We start from the raw sequence: 18,966 nt of genomic DNA, 5'->3' as shown, positions 1-18,966 counted from the left end.
GTGCAAATAATCCAAGAACACTGTGAGAATACACAAAAAAAGATCAGACCACAACAAAATTATGTGTCAAACTCAAAAGAACAGAAAGGAAGTGCTGGAAGCAAAGAGACTCCAAATGTTACAAAATTCTTTACTAGAGAGGCAGAATTCCCCAACTGTAAGACCTGGATTCATCCCCAAGTTTTAGAGTTTGGGTTTGAGAAGAGTCATTTTCAAAAGCCAAGGACCTGCAACTGTCTAGACAGGAAATGATTAAAACACAAGCAAACATTCTGACCGCGTCACGCACGAGGTAGGGAGGCATATTGGGTATGTTAAAGGAAGTGGTAAGGGGAGAGCTAACTATACAGGCAAAACGGTTTTTTAACAATACAGGAAATGGTTCAGAACCAAACACTGCGGAAGTGAGTGTAGACTGATTTTCATCGACCAGATAATGAATGCAGGCACACACACATGGGATTTAAATCTCTCCATAGCTCTCCGAGATAGGTCTGATCCCCTGTAGACGTGAGGAAGGATCCGAGGGGTGAAACAGTGCAAGACCCAACTGGAGGCAGAAAAGCCAGGACTCACAGCTCTTTCCACTAGAGCACCATGTCAACCAAGGGAGCTCCCCAAAGACCTCTCCACGTGGAAGACTTGATAAAAACGGGATATGCGGAAGGAACAGAACTCCTACCACGCGAAACCAAGCTATTCACATGCATGCCTAGGAATATGTAATACCAGCCATGCAAAGGAACGATGGTAGGTTGGAACAGTTCAGGATACTGAATTTCTCAGACTATAAAGGAAATAGCATAGAAGAGAAAATGCAAGTAGTCTGATTTGAACTGTTGGGGCAAATATGAATATATAACTAGGAAGATTCTCAGCTACAAAGAGGGACAGAAAACCTAATCCTCTTGCCCAGAGACAGAATTTGTGTTATCAAGGGCAAACAGAAGTTACGTTTGCCAAAAGAAAGATGGTTTCTAGCATCAAGATTGAGAATTTCAAGGAAGAACCCTGGATAGTCTTGAAAGGAAAAATGTTTCCCATGGAGAGCTGGTGCTGATGTGAGCTCACTGCTAGGCAAACGCATGCCTTTCTGCACCTTTTATCCCCGGTGGACTTGGCAGGAGGGTGGGAGGAGGGCAGAGACAGGCAGCGGGAAAAAGGTGGAAGAATGATTCTATCCAGGGCCAAAGGGCAGATCGTGACTTCTTGCTTTTTAATTCTTTTGGCTGCTGAAAAAAAATCCCAGCTCTACCCAGAAACCAAATGAGGCCACTTATAATGCTTGTCAGAACATAATTTTTCTTGGGGTAGCTGCTGTAGGGCTGAGAATTTGCCCTAAATGGAGAGCATGTGACATTGTCCTGTCCCCCGACTTCCCAAGACACAGGGGCCTCTCCTTGGTAGCCTCTACCAGAGCTGGGGTTTTAGAATTACTTGTGTAATTCTTTCATTAATGTCTGTACCTCATGAGATTGAGAACACATTTGGATGGGGACTTTGGAGGGGTGAAGGGGGCAGAGAACACGTTACTTTGTTCACTATTGTATCCCTAGTGCCTAGTACATGGTGGAGTCTTGACATTTAATGGTTAATGAATAAACACAATTCTTACAAGAGCATACAAATTATAGGGGTGTTCTTGAAGAAGATTCAGTCATGTGAAGACTCTGTCATAGAGGACAGATAATTTAATTTTCTCATTTTATATTTTGTTACCATGGAATCAATAAATGAGTATGTTACGATAACATAAAAAGATAAAAAAAGTGCCAGAGCAATGCGGCCACTGTGAACAACAGTATGGAGGTTCCTCCAAAAATTAAAAACAGAAATACCGTGTAATCCAGTAATTCCACTACTGGGTATTTACCCAAAGAAAATGAAGACACTAATTCAAAAAGTCTTAAGCGCTCCTATGCTTACTGGCAGCATTATTTACAACAGCCAAGATATGGAAGCAACCTCAGTGTCCATAGACAGACGAATGGGTAAAGATGGGATGTACACACACCAGGGAATGTGAATCATAAAAGATGATGAGATCTTGCAATTCGTGACCACATGGATGGACCCAGAGGGTATGATGCTGAGTGAGCTAAGTCAGATAGAGAGACACAAATACCATATGATTTCACTTACACGTGGAATCTAAAAAATACAACAAACCAAACGAACAAAGCAGAAACAGACTCGTAAAGACAGAGAATGGATGGTTGCCGGAGGTAAGGGGCCTGGGGAAGGGGCCGCGAAATGGGTGAAGGGGGGTGGGAGGTGCAGGAACGAGGCAGAGTCATGGGGAGGAAAGGCATAGCAGAGGGTCACGGTCGGCGGCTGGGTGGCAGCGCTCGCTGCACGGTGACAGGTGGCGGCCACACCTGTGAGCAGAGCATAAGCGTTTACGAAACCCTGTGTTGCACACCTGAAACTGAGTCACACTGTGTGTCAAGTATACTGCAATAAAACAACTCGGGGATGAGCAAGTGAAAATAAATAACTAGACTGCTCAGAACCACCACTTCTGTTCACATTAAGAAAACATGCTGAAGCACTGGAAGTCGGAATCTCCCAGAAGCAGGGGGAAAACAAGCCAAGACGGGAAATAAAAGAAAAAGAGGAGAGACCGGAACCGTCCAACCAGGGAGTCCAGCTCGGAGTAACAGGCACTTCAGCAAGAGCAAAGCAGGGAAACGGAGGGGAGGAGATCCCGTGAGCAGGAAAAAGCCGCTACTTCAGTGGACCCTTGTCCAGAGGGGCTCTTCTGGGAACTGGGGACTTGGCGAGGACAGGACCGCTCCCAAGTGCACAGGCCATGCAGGCCGGGGCCACAGGGGACGCAGGGAACTCGGGGGCAGGGAAGGACCCTGGGGGGAACGTGTGAGCAGACCCCAGAGAACAGAGGGAATAAGCTATGTGACAATCTCAGGACACTCTAGGCAGAGGGGACATGAAGGCAAAGGCCCGAGGCAGGCCACGGCGAGTGCAGCGGCCGGAGGGCAGAGGCCATGGGCCAGGCCTGGGTGCACCTGTGGGGTGTTAGCTAGGAGCTTGGGGTCAGGGGAGGACCGTCAGAGTCCCCAGAAAGCTGGCGGTGGCCTATGCAGGACAGTGAGAAGCAGGGGGGCAAGTGGGGGGGGCAGCAGAGGGGCCACAGGTGGTCTGGGCAGGGCTCTCTGCTGAGGACCACGGATGGATCTCTGGGAGGTGACAAGGGAGGAGGCGAGGGCGGGCTGGGCACCGAGGAAGGAGAAACAAGAAGCTAGTATGAGGGGGCCATCAGAGATTCGGGACCATTAGGTTTAGGAGGCTTTACAAGTCCCTAAGAAGAGCCCAGGACAAACAGGTGTGGTGTTGAGGGGAGCGAGGGGCGGGGTCCAGGCGCAGAGACGGAACCCAGGGCGCACTCAGGCAACCCCGGGACTGAGCCAGGGGCTGCTGATGCTCCGGGGTGAGGAGCACCCGCAAAGGGGACTGGCAGGAGGCAAACAGAGAGAGGGTGGTGTCCCAGAACCAAGTGGAAAAAGTGCTTCGAGAATAGGGAGTGACCAACGATGTCAGGTGCTGCTGACAGAGCAGGACAGATGAAGGCCGCAGAGTCATCGTGGGGTCGGGGGAGATGTAGGCCGGGGGGGAACCTTGACCAAGGAGCTTCAGAGGGCAGAAAGGTTTGCTGGGGAGAGTGGGGGAGGGGGTGTGGAGAGGAAGCGAAGGATGCGGAAGCAGGGCTGGGGATGCGCACAACTCTCGCGAGGGGTTCTGCTCCAAGGAGAACAGAGAAACAGGTCAGTGACTGAGGGAGTAGTTTTTAAAAAATTTGTGTTTTTCCTGGAATTTCTCATTGCTTTTCTTTTTACTTTGCTCTATTTGCCTTTAGTGCCTCCTTAAAGCGTAGACAGGGAGGGGATACAGTGTCCAGCGAAGGTCTGGGGGGCATGTTTGTTTAAGAAGGGAGTAGCTGTAGCGCATGCGTATGGAGATGAGACTGATCCGAGAGAAAGGAACATTCTGAGGAAATGAGATAGATGCAAACAACAGTAGGAGCACGAGGACCTGGCTGCGTTGTGCGAGGGGCAGGGCCGCTCTTCTATGGGAACACACCTGGGCCATTCAGGGCCACGCAGGGCATATGGGGCCCCACGGGTCTAGATGCTGGCAGACTGGATATTTGGTGGCAGTGAGGAAATACTCTCTACTTTGCTTCTGGGTCCTCAGTTAAAGTGAAGCAAAGTCAGCAGCTGAGAGGGAAGCTGGGCGGGAGCGAGGGAGAGGTCTGAGGACGTGTACAGGGGGGAGGCGAGAGAAGCATCGAGAGAAGCACAGCATGGCTGCAGAGGCCGCTGAGACCTCCCGGAGGCTGGCGTCCCTAAGGCGGAGAGAGGCCAGCAGTGTGGCGCCCATCTTCCTCCAGCTACCCGCCGCCGCTCAGCCGAGGCTCGGCAGCCCCAGGATGGGACTATTGGAGGTTTTGCTGGACAAGTGCAACAAATGGAAAGAGGAGCAAGGGAGTGATGATGGTGGTGGATTACATGTCAGCAGGAAGTAAGGAAGGGAAGGGGGGAGAAAAATAGAAAAGAGGCAGTAGACTCTGGATGATGGGTGGTCCTGGATGGGGCTAAATTACTTCTGGTGAAGGAAGGACTAAAATCAGGTTGTCATCAGACCACCCGCTCAGTGACACTAGGTGCTGGAAGACAGGACAGCAATGTTTTCGAAGGTCTGAATGAAAATTACTTTCTTGGGGCGCCTGGGTGGCTCAGTCGTTAAGCGTCTGCCTTCGGCCCAGGTCATGATCCTGGGGTCCTGGGATAGAGCCCCCACATCGGGCTCCCTGCTCGGCGGGAAGCCTGCTTCTCCCTCTCCCTCGTGTTCCCTCTCTCACTGTGTCACTCTCTGTCAAATAAATAAATAAAATCTTAAAAAAAAAAGAAAGAAAGGACAATTACTTTCTTCCTAGAAGTCTATAAAAAAAGCAAACTATTAAAGTGCAAATTAACAGACCTTGGAAGATTCACCTCCCACAGGCCCTTTCTAAGAAAGCTACTTCAGGATATACTCCGGTAACATGAGGGAGTAAACCAAGGAAGAGGAAGCTATGGGATCCACAAATCAACGCTCTGACCTAGGAAAGCAGCAAAGGCCCATGACGATGATGGTGCAGAAGGCCCAGAGAACCACCGGTCAGGACTGGACAGTCCTGAGAGACACACAGAAGAAGCGGGCAAGTGGGGGGTGGCAAAAGATGAAGCTTAATGGGGCAATAAAGACAAAGCCTGGTTTTTTTGTTTTTTAAAAAAAAAGACAAATAGGAAGAAATTCTTGGAAAAATTAAAATTTGTTCAAAAGGCTAAAATAAACTCTAGAATACCACTTAACACCTCAGTGAACAGTATTTACATGGTCATGATAATATAAACAATGTACTGATTTTCAACTCTTAAAAATAATAGGTAGACAAGCACAGGCTACAGAACAGACTGTGAACCTTCAACCTTGATGATGCAAAAGCATGCCAGATGCCAGGATGTAGGAGGTAAAGGGGGAAGGATTCCTGAAGGGGAAGTCAGGAGGACTTATGTCCTTTTTGCTTTTGAAAAAAGAGGTCAAGAGATCATGTCTCTACTTGACAAACCAAAAATAATGATGAAAACACAGTATGTAGAGTTACAAAGACAATAAGATCTACAAATGGCGACAGCACCAAACTCGGAAGTGAGAGTATTAAATTAGATCCTCACCACAAGCATTACCCAGTCTGTGTCTATGACCATACATCCTGAAGTCAACGCATAATGTCTGAACTTGGCCAATTTAGTGACATAACGTTACCTATTAGAAGAGAGAGTTAAAAAAGCAAAAAAGGCAGTTGTCTCAAAGGTGTAAAGAGATAAGATGGGAAATAACAGTTTTTCATTCTTCTATTTTTAAGATGATTTGCATGAATGATTTTGACCGAGTCACTTTGCAAAATTCCTTTGACACCAGTGCCCCGAAAGTCCTCTCCTAGGAAAAGCAAGGCTGCTTCACTCCCAGACTGATTTCAGGAGCAGGTCCCTCGTGTTTCAGGTTCAGAGCTGCCAGATGAAGTGGGGGATGGGGAGGGTGGTTGAAAAGTTGAAACCTATCTTTCCAAGAAGTAAATTCCGGATGAAGGAGATGTGCCTTCTGGTGGCTGTGACACAGCCTCGTTCCCAGGAGCACGGAAGGCCATGCGGGGGTCCTGACTGCCCCAGGACAAGCGCCCTCGAAAACCTCCCGTCCCGGCGGCCCAGAGCCCCGCGCAGTAGCAGTGGGGCCACCCCAGCTCCTCACCTCGCCACTCCGCCATAATCCAAACCTTCTTCTCCCCGGAACTTCACCATCAGCCGCTTCTTCAGATCCTTCGGCCGCATCTTCATGATCTGGCGGTAAGACTCCTGCTCAGCAAAATGACAGTGTCAGAAGAACAGGTGGCATTCTTAAGAGTTACAGAAAGATGAAAGGTGTCGGTGATGGAGCCCGAATCAGGATGCACATTCATTTAAATCCGAGTCTGATCTGGTTCCCATTCAGAGTGTTGATTCGGTGTCCCCGTATGCAGCAGTTCGTCACCTGATCTCCCCAGGTCTCCCTCAGAAACGACAAGGCAGCCCGTGCCGGGCAAAACCGCACCGAGAGGACACACACACCCCCATTTTCAGCACAATCACTAAAGGCTTAAGAGCAAACATCCTCACTACAGCCCATGTTCTCCACACAATTTAATTTTAATGTGCAATACTAAGAATAGCTTATATATTTTAGTTTTTTTTTTTTTTAAGATTTTATTTATTTATTTGCCAGAGAGAAAGAGAGAACCCACAAGGGAGGGGGGGCAGCAGGCAGAGGGAGAGAGTGAGGGAGGCTCCCTGCTATGCAGGGAGCCCGATGCGGGGCTCAATCCCTGGACCCTGAGATCATGACCTGAGCCGAAGGCAGACGCTCAACCAACTGAGCCACCCAGGCATCCCAACTTACATATTTTAACCAAAATGAAGACATCCCTAGAGGATCTGAAGAGTAAAAGAATTCTGAGCCTGTTTTTATATCTGAGGTGAAGAGTCACATGATTTGCACGGAGTCAAAAAAACAAAAAAAAAGGGTTTAAGTAAGACATACAGTAGCTTACCCAAAACACAGAACAGGTGGCCAGCCCAGCCTTCCCTCAGATTCAGTCTTTTGAGTGGAACTCGCTAAATGTTTGTAGATATTTTCAATGATAAGGCACTTAATCTTTTCATGCTTTAAATGTAATTCAAGCTTTAGCACCCAAGAGGGAAAGAGGACACTGAGTGGAAATGATCTGGCAGCAACATGTCAATAATTCAGCACTTTCCTCTCCCCAGCAACCATTTAAGACTGCTCAATGGCCATTTTGGCCGATCTGTCCATATCACCCAACACTGGCTGAGCTCGGGTGTCGAGCCTGGCCCTGGGCACTTACTCAGTGCCCATCACCGGGAAGATCTCACTGGGCTCCCTACAGCCCCCCGCCTCGCCCTCCGTGCCCCTCCCCCAGCCACTGCAGCCCAGTGGGGATCTGAGTTCAGTTCTTATCCAGTCACCTTTGATCACTTCTGCCAGTGGTTCCACAAAGGCAGACAGGATATGGCCCAAACATCACTGAGATTTTACCTTCTGATCAGAGGGGTCGCCTGTTTAGTGGTCTTGATCCCACCGGGGAGCTGTATGAAGGACAGAACCCTGATTTTCAGGAACCACCTGATCTTCCTATTTCCAGAAAACACATTAAAAATATGGTGGCCAGCTGGTCACTAAGCTTCTCTGAGGAGGCAAAGCCACTGGGTGAAACTCTGTGTAAGACAATATAAGGAATGATTGGTTCTAAAGAAACCATGCAGATTGCGGGAATATATAATCTGCACAGAGCAGATAAGAGGATTGACAGTATTATTTAGTACTAGTTTCCATATAAATCTCTTTATTTTCACTTCAGAAGTTCTTGAGCTTTTAAACTCCTACCTAAGGAGAAAATAGTCTCTCTGTGGCCATTCATCCTGAAAGAGACCTACAATTTGCTGAGTAATAAAATCAAAACCTGAAGGGGCACCTGGGTGGCTCAGTCGGTGAAGCGTCTGCCTTCAGCTCAGGTCATGATCCCAGGATCCTGGGATCAAGCCCCACATCGGGCTCCCTGCTCAGCGGGGAGCCTGCTTCTCCCTGTCCTCCCCGCTCCTGCGCTCTCTCGCTGTCTTTGTCTCTCTCTCAAATAAATAAAATCTTTAAAAAAAAAATCAAGACCTAAAACACCAAACAGAAAGAACTCACTGTCTGTTAACAGGGTTGAACCATCTATGCCTCACTGCTGGTTGCACTGAATCCCATACCTCAAATATTTCTTCTCTGGATACTTCGATGCGGCAATGACCGGCTTGGGGTTGCTGAAGTGAAAGTTCGTGTCTGAGGACCTTCAGCTTCTGGACTAAATCTCTTTCATATCTCTGGGCAGGAAGCTCCTCGTCTTCCACAGAGCCCTCGCTGGGCAATGGCAGCGGCTGGCTGGGCTCCTTTAGTTGGCACTGGTGACTTGAGGAGAAGACAAGCATCAAGGTCACTCCAAAAGCAGCAGCCAAGGGAGCTGCAAGCAAGGGCCCCCCCCCATACCAAGCAACTGAGAGTTCGTTACACAGAACTTCAAGAAGAAATGTTCTCTCTGCTGACATAACCACGTACAAAGATACGTAAACACTGACAGTGTCCACCACTGGCCTAAATAGAGAAGTCTAGATATGTCCTAAGTCAAGAAGATACCCCAATTCCAAGCCACTGCTTATCCCACACATCCTCACTGCTGTAAATAAAAGCAGAAATTGCGATCATTTATCATGCATCTAGTATGTCTCTGAGAGACTGACCGATGCACTAGGAGATGCGCCTCAGTGGCTAGAATTGCATGGAGCTGACACGAAAAATTTCACAAGCTGATTATCATAAAGGGGGCAAACAACGCGAGAGCAGTCTACTGGGAACCATTCCTCAGTTTCACAACCAAGACATTTCTAAGCCCACTCACAAAATTCCAGTAAAATCAAGGACTAGGAGGAGCAGAGGGATGAAGTGGCACTTCTGCCCCCAAGGTCAGCTGTCAATGAAAAGGGCTACGTGGGCTCTTACATTCTAGAGAACACGACAAGCCCGGGACACTGAACGTGGGATCCAAGGTAACTCCCAGTTCCAAGTTGTCCGGGAATGACGGGCACAGGAAAAGGCTCCGGTGAGGAGCATTGCCGACTACGGCAGCCCTCCTGGGTGGTGACGAGCAGGCACTAAGAAAAAGCCTCATTTCACTGCCCCTCGCTCTAAGGGCCACGCACTCCTCAGAGAGCCACGTGTGGAAGCTTCGAGAATGGAGCTAAGACTGCCCTTTGGGTGAATTTCATTGAGGCTGCAAGCAAGAAAAGGGGGCAACAATACAGCTCAGAACAGCTCACAGCTTACTTGAGAGCTTGAGATATGCACCTGTCCACCAATTGTTTATCATATTTTACTTAACTTATTCTCCACTAACACACAAGGCAGTAGATAAATTAAGAGAAATATTAGTAGAAAATATTACATTATAAATGTAAGAGGTCAACAAAGATTTTATGAAAGTCTTACTTCATGATGTGATGTAATCTTGGGTCTGTAAACTGAGTGGTTCGGTTATTATGATCTACAAAATATATTCTCCCCGAAACTGTACTTCTGACTTCCCAGCCTGGTGGCAGTGGTCCAAGTTCATCACAATTCACACTGTTAAGGTCTCTACCAAAACGGAAGATAACAGAGAGGTTTGTCCATCTGCGTGTGGAGGCATAAGACCAAAACTTCAGCGAGAGGAGCCACAGGAGTCCCTGATCAATGCGGCCATGGCCCAGTTTCACCAAGAGGGACAGTCATGATGCTACTTACGCCAAACTCCCACCGAGTCCAGCCCTCTGTGCCGCAAGTGGCAGCAACACCCGAGAGAGAAAAACAGAGCCCTCGGAGCCTATAACCGCGATGCGGAACCTGGTCCACCCGGGGAAGAGCATTTCTTACACGAAAGAGGGCCAAGTAGCAGGAAGCGGCTGACTGCTGTCGGAAAACTCTCTGAATTTACGAGCTAAATTAAATGCTCCAAGGTCACAGAGGTGTCTTCACTGAAAAGCTCCCAGAAGCCCGACTGTAAAGCTCAAGGGGACATAGTAACATGCCTTCGAAATCTCTCAGTTCTGAGCAGGTGCGCCGGGAAGCGGCATCCTCATGCTTTAGGGGGCTCTGATCCTAACCTCGCACTTAGTGATTTCAATACAGTCCAGTCACGTGGGAACACAACATCACTGACCAGGTCGCTTGTCTAATTAGCACAAAACCTGACATTTCTTACAGTGGGGACTAAAGAGACACCTCATTCATTTGCAGGTAACATTTCCATTCTAATTATAGATAATGAATCTGAAATTCAACAGAGACTCGGAAAGTCAGCGACAGGAAGCTTGTTCTCAGATGAAACAAATTATGAATAGAAAGGAAATGAGCATTACTAAAAATGTTATTAGGTAGTAATGCTATTCTAAAACAAAACAAAACAAATTTTGAAAAGGAAAGCAAAACAAAGAAAAAAGAAAAGAAACAACTCCATTATAGGATGGGGGAGGGGTGGGGGTCTCTCTGACCTGGGCTCAGATGTATGGCCTTGTAGAAGGAATTCGTATAGAAAAGCTTCATCTCCCCCAGGAATGGTCCCCAAGGGACTGAGGCAATAGGGACAGTAAAGTAGAAGAGAGAAAGGGTAATAGAGTCTTTATATTTCCTTTGTAACGTTTTCTGATGGAAAATTTTCAGCACATACAAAAGTAGAGAGAGACCATTAATAACCCACTTCGACCATTACCAACTCACTGTCCACCTACTTCAAACACGCCCCTACTCGCTCCCACCCCCAGCCCCGATTATTTGAAGCAAACCCCAGCCATCCTATCATTTCATCCATTGCTTATTTTTAGATGAAAATGACAGCAACACACCCTGAAGGGCTCATTGGTTTTTCAAGCAAGAGCACATCTGATTTCATCTAGGGGCAAGGGTCTTTCCAGTTACGTGAACTGATTTCAAGATCAGGCCTGCTCTCTCAAGGACCCACTTGTGTGCCAACAGCCGGTGCCCAGGTACCAAAAGGAGTCTCGAGGGGGCAGCAGAGCTGGGACTCCAACCCAGAGAGCCTGAGTCCAAGGCCCTGTGACTCATCCTCTCTGCGCTGCCAAGCTTCTTCCAGCCCAAGGGGTGCTATCAATCAGCAGAGGGGCGGCAGCGGGGGTGGGGGGAGGAAGTCCCCCCGAAAATGCTGGAGAAAGGGCTCTGACTGTGCCCAGTCTAGAAAACTCACCTTGGTATCCTGGGGTCGTGCCATGTGCTAACTCCAGTCTGTGTGTGCAAGAAGTAAACTTGGCCCTGCACCGTTGTTCTTTGTTCTGCGTGAGAAACCAGAGGCGGTGGTTAGTTAGGGTCAATTCCAAGAAGAGTTGTCCAAGAATCTTCTCAGCACAGAGCCTAAGCTTCCTCTGGGTTTTCTTTTGAATCACGGAGACGAGAGGACAGTGGTGAGCTTCTGCCGGACCAGCCCACTTCACAAGCCCTGTGCGCGTATTTGGGCGGCTCGCCCTGCTCCCCCCTGCAGAGCAGTGCTCCCCTTCCTCGGCCACACCCCGTGAGGCGCTGGATGTGTATCCACCTGGGTACTGACCTCGCCCTGACCCCAGGCACCTCTGGCCGCTCTCATGTCTGCTATCATCTGCACCTCTCCATTACATTCCTCCTTCCCTGGGGCGGTCAGATGCTCCCGTTTCCCTCGTACCCAGCGCGGTCCTTCCCACATTCACATCACAGAGCGCCACAAGTACCCTCATCCGGCCCACACATCATCTTGCATTTTTTTTGGTCTTCATTTGCCTAAAATTCTCACACGATTGCTAAACTGGGAGAGGGGAGCAATTGCTGACAAATTCATGAGCTATCACCACCTTCTTTACTTGTCCTTATTCTGACACAGCCGTCCTATGGCACGGCTTTGCCAACGTCAGCAGTTAGGGCACGGACGAGTCCTTAAAAACGGCTTCAACGGGGAGCCACGGCAGTTGCCACATGGGACAGCGGGGCAGATTCTCTCACCATAGCCTTCGGGCAGTTCTGGTGACTGGTGGCCGTGGGGTCGGTTCTGAGGCGTCTGGAGTGACCCCCGGACCTCGGGATTTCGGAGTCGCTGCGCCTGGAGTCTTTGGTCTTGACTTGGGGACTCCACGAACCTGCAGTCCCCTCCCCCTGCAGCAGCACCAGTACTGTCTGTGTAAGGGGCCGGCTCCTCCATGAAGCAGCTGAGTGGCCTTCCAGGCCCTGAGTCTTCATACACGGTTCTGGAGGGGAGAGGGGCACAGTGCACATGGGGACCCCGGTCCGAGACAAGCGCCTAAAAACCGACCGCGGTGCCCCCACACCCGCTTACTGTGCTTTCCCTCAATCGAGATGCCCCCAGTGCCTACTTGTACAAATTTTGTTCTGTCTTATTCAAACAGAAAGACAGACCTCTTCATGAGGCACAAGCAGCCAAAGGAAGCCATATGTCAAGTGCCCCCAAGGCCACGTGCAGGAAGCCATCCTCGGGGAGAGCTGAATGACTGAAAAACCCAACCTTGCACTCTAAGAAGCTCGTGAAATGAGATTTCATTTTTCTTGTTTAAAATCAAATCCAAATACTCCATTTTCCTTGTTACCTTACTCTGTAATAGAACTCCTGGTTATATAAAGTACTGCAATGACTTTAAGTACTCTCTAACATACGTCTCTACCTCCTGAACAATTCTGAAGACAATTTACCTTAATAGGCTATTCCCTTCACAAGTATTTTTTAAAAACATCTTACACTGAAAACTTTCAAACATCTACAAATTGAGAGACTATCTCCATAACCACCCCCCCCAACAATGACCGGCTCCCAGCTACTCCTCCACTCTCCCCCCTCCACTGGATTATTTTGAAACCAATCCCAGAGTGACTGATTTCATCCTTAAATATTTCAGCATATATCTCAAGAAGATAAGGACTTCTTCCATAATCACAACTAAAAAAAAGGGGACATTGATTTTTTTAATATCATCAAATAATACCAGTGTCCAAATTTCTCCAGTCAGTAGTCTCATTTATCAGGATCTAAACAAGGTCCCCACACTGCATTTAGTAGGTGTGTCTCTTAAGTCTCTGTTATTATTAATTTGTAGATTGCCCTCCTTTTTATTTCTCTTGCGATGTAGTTGTCGAAGATGGAGTTGTCTTCCGTACTCTGCAGAGCGCCCCCTTTTGAATGCTGCTTAGGGCCTTCCCGGCGGGCTGGGCAGCACATTCCTCCATCCTCTGGATTTCCAAGAGGTCTGTTAATGTCAGATTACCTCTCTTTTGTGGTCTTTAAGCAACTATTAATGATTACTGCCCAGCTCCATTAAGGCATGGGGATCGCAAAACTGTGACCGTGACCAGTGAGTTCTTAAGGTTTTGTTGTTTTTTTTTTTTAAGTGTTTTAGGGCTTTTTTTTGCTCAGTGTTATGATAAACTCAAGAATTTTTGACATATTTGATGTGTTTTCATCCATTGTAGTTATAACTCTTAATGACGCTCAAATTCTTTGGCCAGTGAAAATCTCTTTCAATTGGATCCCGGGTCTTGTGGGCGCGACCCCACTTATCTGTACAGCCTCCTTTATAAACAGGGAAACCGGACCCCGCCTGTATCCCAAAGTCTTTCCCTGCATGTCAAGCCATCAGCACAAAGGTGTGAGGGCTACTTTCAGGAAGCACGAGAGCCCAAGGCAGCAGAGACGTGAGCGGGCACCACCAGGGGGATACGTACCCTTCGTTCTCTAAAAGTCCTCTGCAGTCTACCACAGAGCCTCCAGTGCCTATCCTGTCTCGTGTCTGTAAACTGACTAAAACAGAAAAGAACGTCTTGCGTTAAAATCCAGTGGCATTTCATACAATTGTCATACAGCGAGCCATTGCGAGTAACTTATGTAGAATATTATTATACAAAGCAAGGCACATATATATACAGAAACATATCTACTCCTAGGCTCTCAAGTATGAAGCATCTACTCCATGAGCTGCATGCCCCCGCATACTGCTTGGAACATTCCTGGTAAATATGGAGAAGGGGGTGCTGTGTTTTCACCCACCCCATAAAAGTAACAGATTCACAATAGTCGCTTCCTCTAAGTTACCTCATTTTTAAAGAAGATCTTTAATAAGGACACAGAGAGCACTTCCAGTATCTGCGAAGTCTAGATGAATTTAAATATTTATCCTCTATCCCTACTGTGAACAACAAAGACATTTATAAAGTTGCTTCTAGTCATTCGTTTTCCCCCTGGCACACCACTCCCCAGAGAAAAAGAAATCACAAACAGAAAAGCATTAAGTGAGAACTTTCTCATTATGACGGTTTTCATGATGCGTACCCACTGTTCATTTGAGTCAAGTCTCTTCAAGACAATGCCCGAAAGATTTGGTGTCCTAACTCACTCTGGTATGCTGCTGAAATACTTGGTTTTCTCCGCCTCCTTGCAATGCATATAGTCAACATTGGAATTACCCTAAAATGCTAATAAGATGGGATGGATAACAGAACAAGCCACTTGACAGAGCGCTTCCAATGGGATACCTCCAGTCAAGGCTTGTAACTTTAGCACATTTGATTTTTTTTTTTCCTCCTCCATACTTCAATCCTAACTCTATAAAATCCCTATTACACGGAAGTCTTCCGAAGTTATCCTTGCTTTGTACATACATACACGATAGGTCTGCCCAGAGAAACTAGTTCTTAGCCTCGCATGTGTGGCCACCACTCTTATCATAAACGCTTGGAGGAGACAATGACAAATTAATCGTCCATGAATGAGGTGCTTAAAATTATATTTGAAATTATAACCCGAAATGTTTTCGGAGCCTAGTCGTTGTAACTCAACTTGGGATGGCAGGATGAAGGGAATTCGATAAAATAATAAGACCACACAAGATGAGCATTTTTAGTGCTGAAAAGATGGCCCTGGATGTGGCTTGTCCTTTGAAATCTGTCACCACTGTCAGTGTCTGTGTGTGCTTTCTCGCTGATGAAGCGCTGAATGTTAAAGTCTGTAAAAGCATCTCTTTATACAGATGAGAAAGTTCTTACCCACTATTTGGCCACGAACTGCATCAGTATCTGAGGGATTTAGTTTGCATAGATCCAAACGCTGGTCTGCAAACAAACAATTCAAAACTTAACCCAGGGAAATGGTAACTAGGGAGGAAGGCAGGAATTGTCTATTTCAGTATTCAAAAGGGGGAAAAAAAAAAAAAAAAGATGCCTCATAAGCCTTCTTCAGTTGTATTGAGAGGCAGGAAAGCATTTGGTTCTTACATCCGGTATCTTTTAATCTGCTGATGGCGTTGGACAGCAGCCTCACGCAGCCCAGAAAGCCAGCCCCCTGCTTCTTGTGGATCTTCTTGTGGTTCCACACGCTGATGGTTATAGAATCCGTTTTCCCAACATACCTGAAAACAGGCAAACTCCTTTTTAATTGTCTTTCTGAATTAGGATAGCCCGCTGAGATTTAATCTGATTGACTTGTTAGTACAAGAGAGTCCTTTTCACGTAATGGAGGCTCTAGTCCGCATCTAACAGGCACTCAATAAATACACACTGACTCACTTCAGTGGTCTGGGACGACTACAGCCAGTTATGGAAGACGCAAATGGACCTAACTATATCATGCTGGTAATATGAGAACAGAGATTTGCTATATTTGCACAGTTCCAAAGAACAAGGAGAGGATTCCTAAATTCCCACGAATCAGGCTTCAATGAAGAATACCAGTTTGCACCAAGGGCTACTTAGAAACCCTCAGATCCACCCAAAGCACCCTACAGAGCACTAACTCAGACATCACACCCCCATCTACTCTCCATGCAAATCAACCAGAGGGCAGCTTTCCGGATGAGGAGTGCCCACCACCTTCCAAGTCACTTGGGATTCTTGAGGGTAACTGCAATGAGTCTTGGAATCCAGTTACTAAAAATCCCACCCAAACTCCGTGCAATCTGTATCATACAAAACCAAGAATCACTCCAGTTTCCTTCAATGAAAATTTCTCAGCAGGGACACGAAAATGTAGGTGGATATAAAACAGTGGTTTTCAAGCTGCAATCCATTTTAGGAATGAAGGTAAGAAATTGTCTGATGGTTGCATAGGCTGAAAGAGATTCAACCATACCAAACTATATTTACTCTTGCAGAAGATCTACTTGTACTAAAAAGTGGCATTTTAAAAGATGGAAATATATAGAACACATATTTGCATAATAAATTTTATTTATTATTTATTATTTATTTATTTATTTGCATAATAAAAGATTTTATTCGCAAGTAATCTCTACACCGAACATGGGGCTCGAACTCACAACCCCGAGGTCAAGAGTCTCATGCTCCACCGACTGAGCCAGTCAGATGCCCCCAAAATAATGCATTAATTAATTAATTAATGTCTGCCTTCAGCTCAGGTCATGATCCTGGGGTCCTGGGATCAAGTCCCACATTAGGCTCCCTGCTCAGAGGGAGCCTGCTTCTTCCTTTACTCTTCTCCCCCACTCATGATCTCTCTCATTCTCCCTCTCTCAAATAAATAAAATCTTAAAAAAAAAATAAAGCCCTACAACCAGGTTTAGAGTTTCACTGGAAAAGACAAAAAACAAAAAAGAGTAGCATATAGAGGACCTGAACCATGGCTCCTTTTTTCCTGTTAGCATGGCCAGGAGATAGAAAAGTTTGAAAACCACAATAATGGAAGCAAACCATAAGAATCCATGAAAATGTCAAACATAAGAACTTCCAAGTATACGGATTCTAAAATTAGGCAGTATGTATCCATTTGGTCATCCACTTTTGTTATCAATAAGAAATTAGTAAATCATTTTTATCTTTATTATTAAATGCTTCTCTTAAAAGCTAGATACCCTACTTTCCTGGGGCTCCCCAAATGGCTTATAGAATATTCGACTCACAGATCGTAGTGCTGGTTCCATTTGGGGTCCAACGTGTTTTTCACAGTGTCCGTTGAGTGGCACTGCCCAGATCCGTCCACCACAATCTTTGCAAAGGGATCAGGGAGTCCTAGAGGAGAGGGGACAGCCGCACCTGGATGAGACTACAGATCCATCCATGGGACACAGAACATGGTCTTACAGGCTACAGAGAGCTTCAAGATCATCTAATTTAGTGAAGATTACCCTGGTGCATTTTACTCTCTAATTTAGGGTTAGTTTGATCAGCAAAATAAGTTATTGCTAGTTAGCTTCCTAAGAGAGGCAACCCAGTATGACAGCACTCTCAGATTTTTAGAGGCTAGAAAACGATAAAAAATAGGTTTAAGTTCAAAATTTCCTTTCTGATGATCACTAAGTGTGCTAACTAAATGGAAGAAAAGGGGTCTATAATTAATTGTATTTAAACTTTCTAAAAAATAATACCTAGAAATCTTGTTTACTGATCTTTGTCTAGTTTATCTACGGACACGAGTGTTCACCAAGTCTTAATCAGGTAGGTTCCTAAAGGCTGGCGTTATGAATCACACGGATTTATACAATCCGAGAGGTGGCAACGTTAGGGCTCTAAAGATACACCTGGATGGGGGCCACTACTCCCGAGCTTCCTAGCTACTTGAATAAAGCCTGTAAGCCTAAGTTTAAAGTGTGAATAATACCACTTAAGAACTGAGCAGCACTCTTGTGAGGATCAGAAAAAGTGAAAAATTCATGCTACAGGCACCTACTTTATAGTAAGTGAATTTTTTTGAGTTAAGGGGTGATTTCTTCCTGCAGAGAAGGATCCTCTCATTCCATCTTTTCCACTTTTATTTTTTTTTTACACTTCCTTTCATTAGGAGGCTTTCAAAATGTGATTTAATTTCTAAAATTTGACTAACAATTTGAATCAAACCCAGCTATTTTATAGAAGAAATGTCTTGTGTGTATTTGAGCTGAGAGCACTTCATCCAGCAGAAAGCAATGTATTCGTGGGCGGAAAGACAGAAAACAGGGTGCGGCCGGAACAGGGAATGAGAGAGACCGTGTTCTTGTATGAGTTACAAACTCCGTGCCTAGCAGCTAAGGAGCCTCTGCATTGTAGTCAACTTGGAAATGAAGCTGGTCAAAGCATGGATCTATTCGGCAAAGGGCAGAACTCTTCCAGGGAATATACCCAGGGGTTTTTTAAAAGTTTACATTGCAAAAGACATGTGAGGAATATTAATATTGTAAGAGAGCAAAAGCGAGTGTGTACTTACTGAAGAAGTCTTTCTTTGCAAGGTTCTTGGCACATAATACTGAAAACAAACAGAAATCTAGGGTTAGCATTTATGGAGAAGATGTTCAGCACAACTAGTTGCTATGGACTGGGCTGTGTCGCCCCCTCCCCTAACTGGCCCCCAATTAATGTCAAAGCCCTAACCCCAATGTGATGGCATTTGGAGGTGGGACCTTTAGGAAGTGCTCAGGTTTAGATGAGGTCATCAGGGTGGGGCCCTCATGGTGGGATTAGTGCCCTGACAAGAAGAGACCCTAAAGCTTGCTCTCGTTCTGCTCTCCATGAGAGGACACAGCAAGATGGTGGCCATCTCTATGCCACAAGAGGGCCCTCACCAAGACCCACATCTGCCAGCGCCTTGATCTTAGGCTTTTCCAGCCTCCAGAACTGTGAGAAATAGATGTTATATAAGCCATGTAGCCTATGGTATTTTGTTACAGCAGCACAAATGACTGAGACACAAGTCTATATTTGCAATGGGGAAAAAAAAAAATCTAGAAATTATCTCTGCCAATGATTATCTTTCAAGTTTAGTACTACATTAAACAAAAAACCTGACAACTAGAAAGTATTTTCTCCTCCAAT

At 46.3% G+C, this 18,966-nt stretch overlaps 1 protein-coding gene across 1 annotated transcript in view; it reads right to left on the bottom strand.

Moving 5' to 3' along the window:
• Positions 1-18,464, bottom strand: part of SMURF1 (SMAD specific E3 ubiquitin protein ligase 1) — a 31,691-nt gene extending 13,227 nt beyond the window's left edge. The window contains exons 1-10 of the mRNA XM_044915171.1: positions 18,362-18,464; positions 17,082-17,190; positions 15,442-15,575; positions 15,214-15,279; positions 13,897-13,972; positions 12,169-12,410; positions 11,387-11,471; positions 9,637-9,783; positions 8,364-8,562; positions 6,310-6,413 (exon numbers count right to left, since the gene is read on the bottom strand). Of these exons, the coding sequence (XP_044771106.1) occupies positions 6,310-6,413; positions 8,364-8,562; positions 9,637-9,783; positions 11,387-11,471; positions 12,169-12,410; positions 13,897-13,972; positions 15,214-15,279; positions 15,442-15,575; positions 17,082-17,190; positions 18,362-18,431 (1,232 nt within the window). The 5' untranslated portion in view covers positions 18,432-18,464. The remainder of the gene's footprint in view (positions 1-6,309; positions 6,414-8,363; positions 8,563-9,636; positions 9,784-11,386; positions 11,472-12,168; positions 12,411-13,896; positions 13,973-15,213; positions 15,280-15,441; positions 15,576-17,081; positions 17,191-18,361) is intronic.
• Between the last annotated feature and the right edge of the window lie 502 nt (positions 18,465-18,966).

This window comes from Neomonachus schauinslandi, chromosome 5, assembly GCF_002201575.2.
Source record: "Neomonachus schauinslandi chromosome 5, ASM220157v2, whole genome shotgun sequence".
Lineage (NCBI taxonomy): Eukaryota > Metazoa > Chordata > Mammalia > Carnivora > Phocidae > Neomonachus > Neomonachus schauinslandi.
This window is presented reverse-complemented; position numbering and strand designations above follow the sequence as displayed.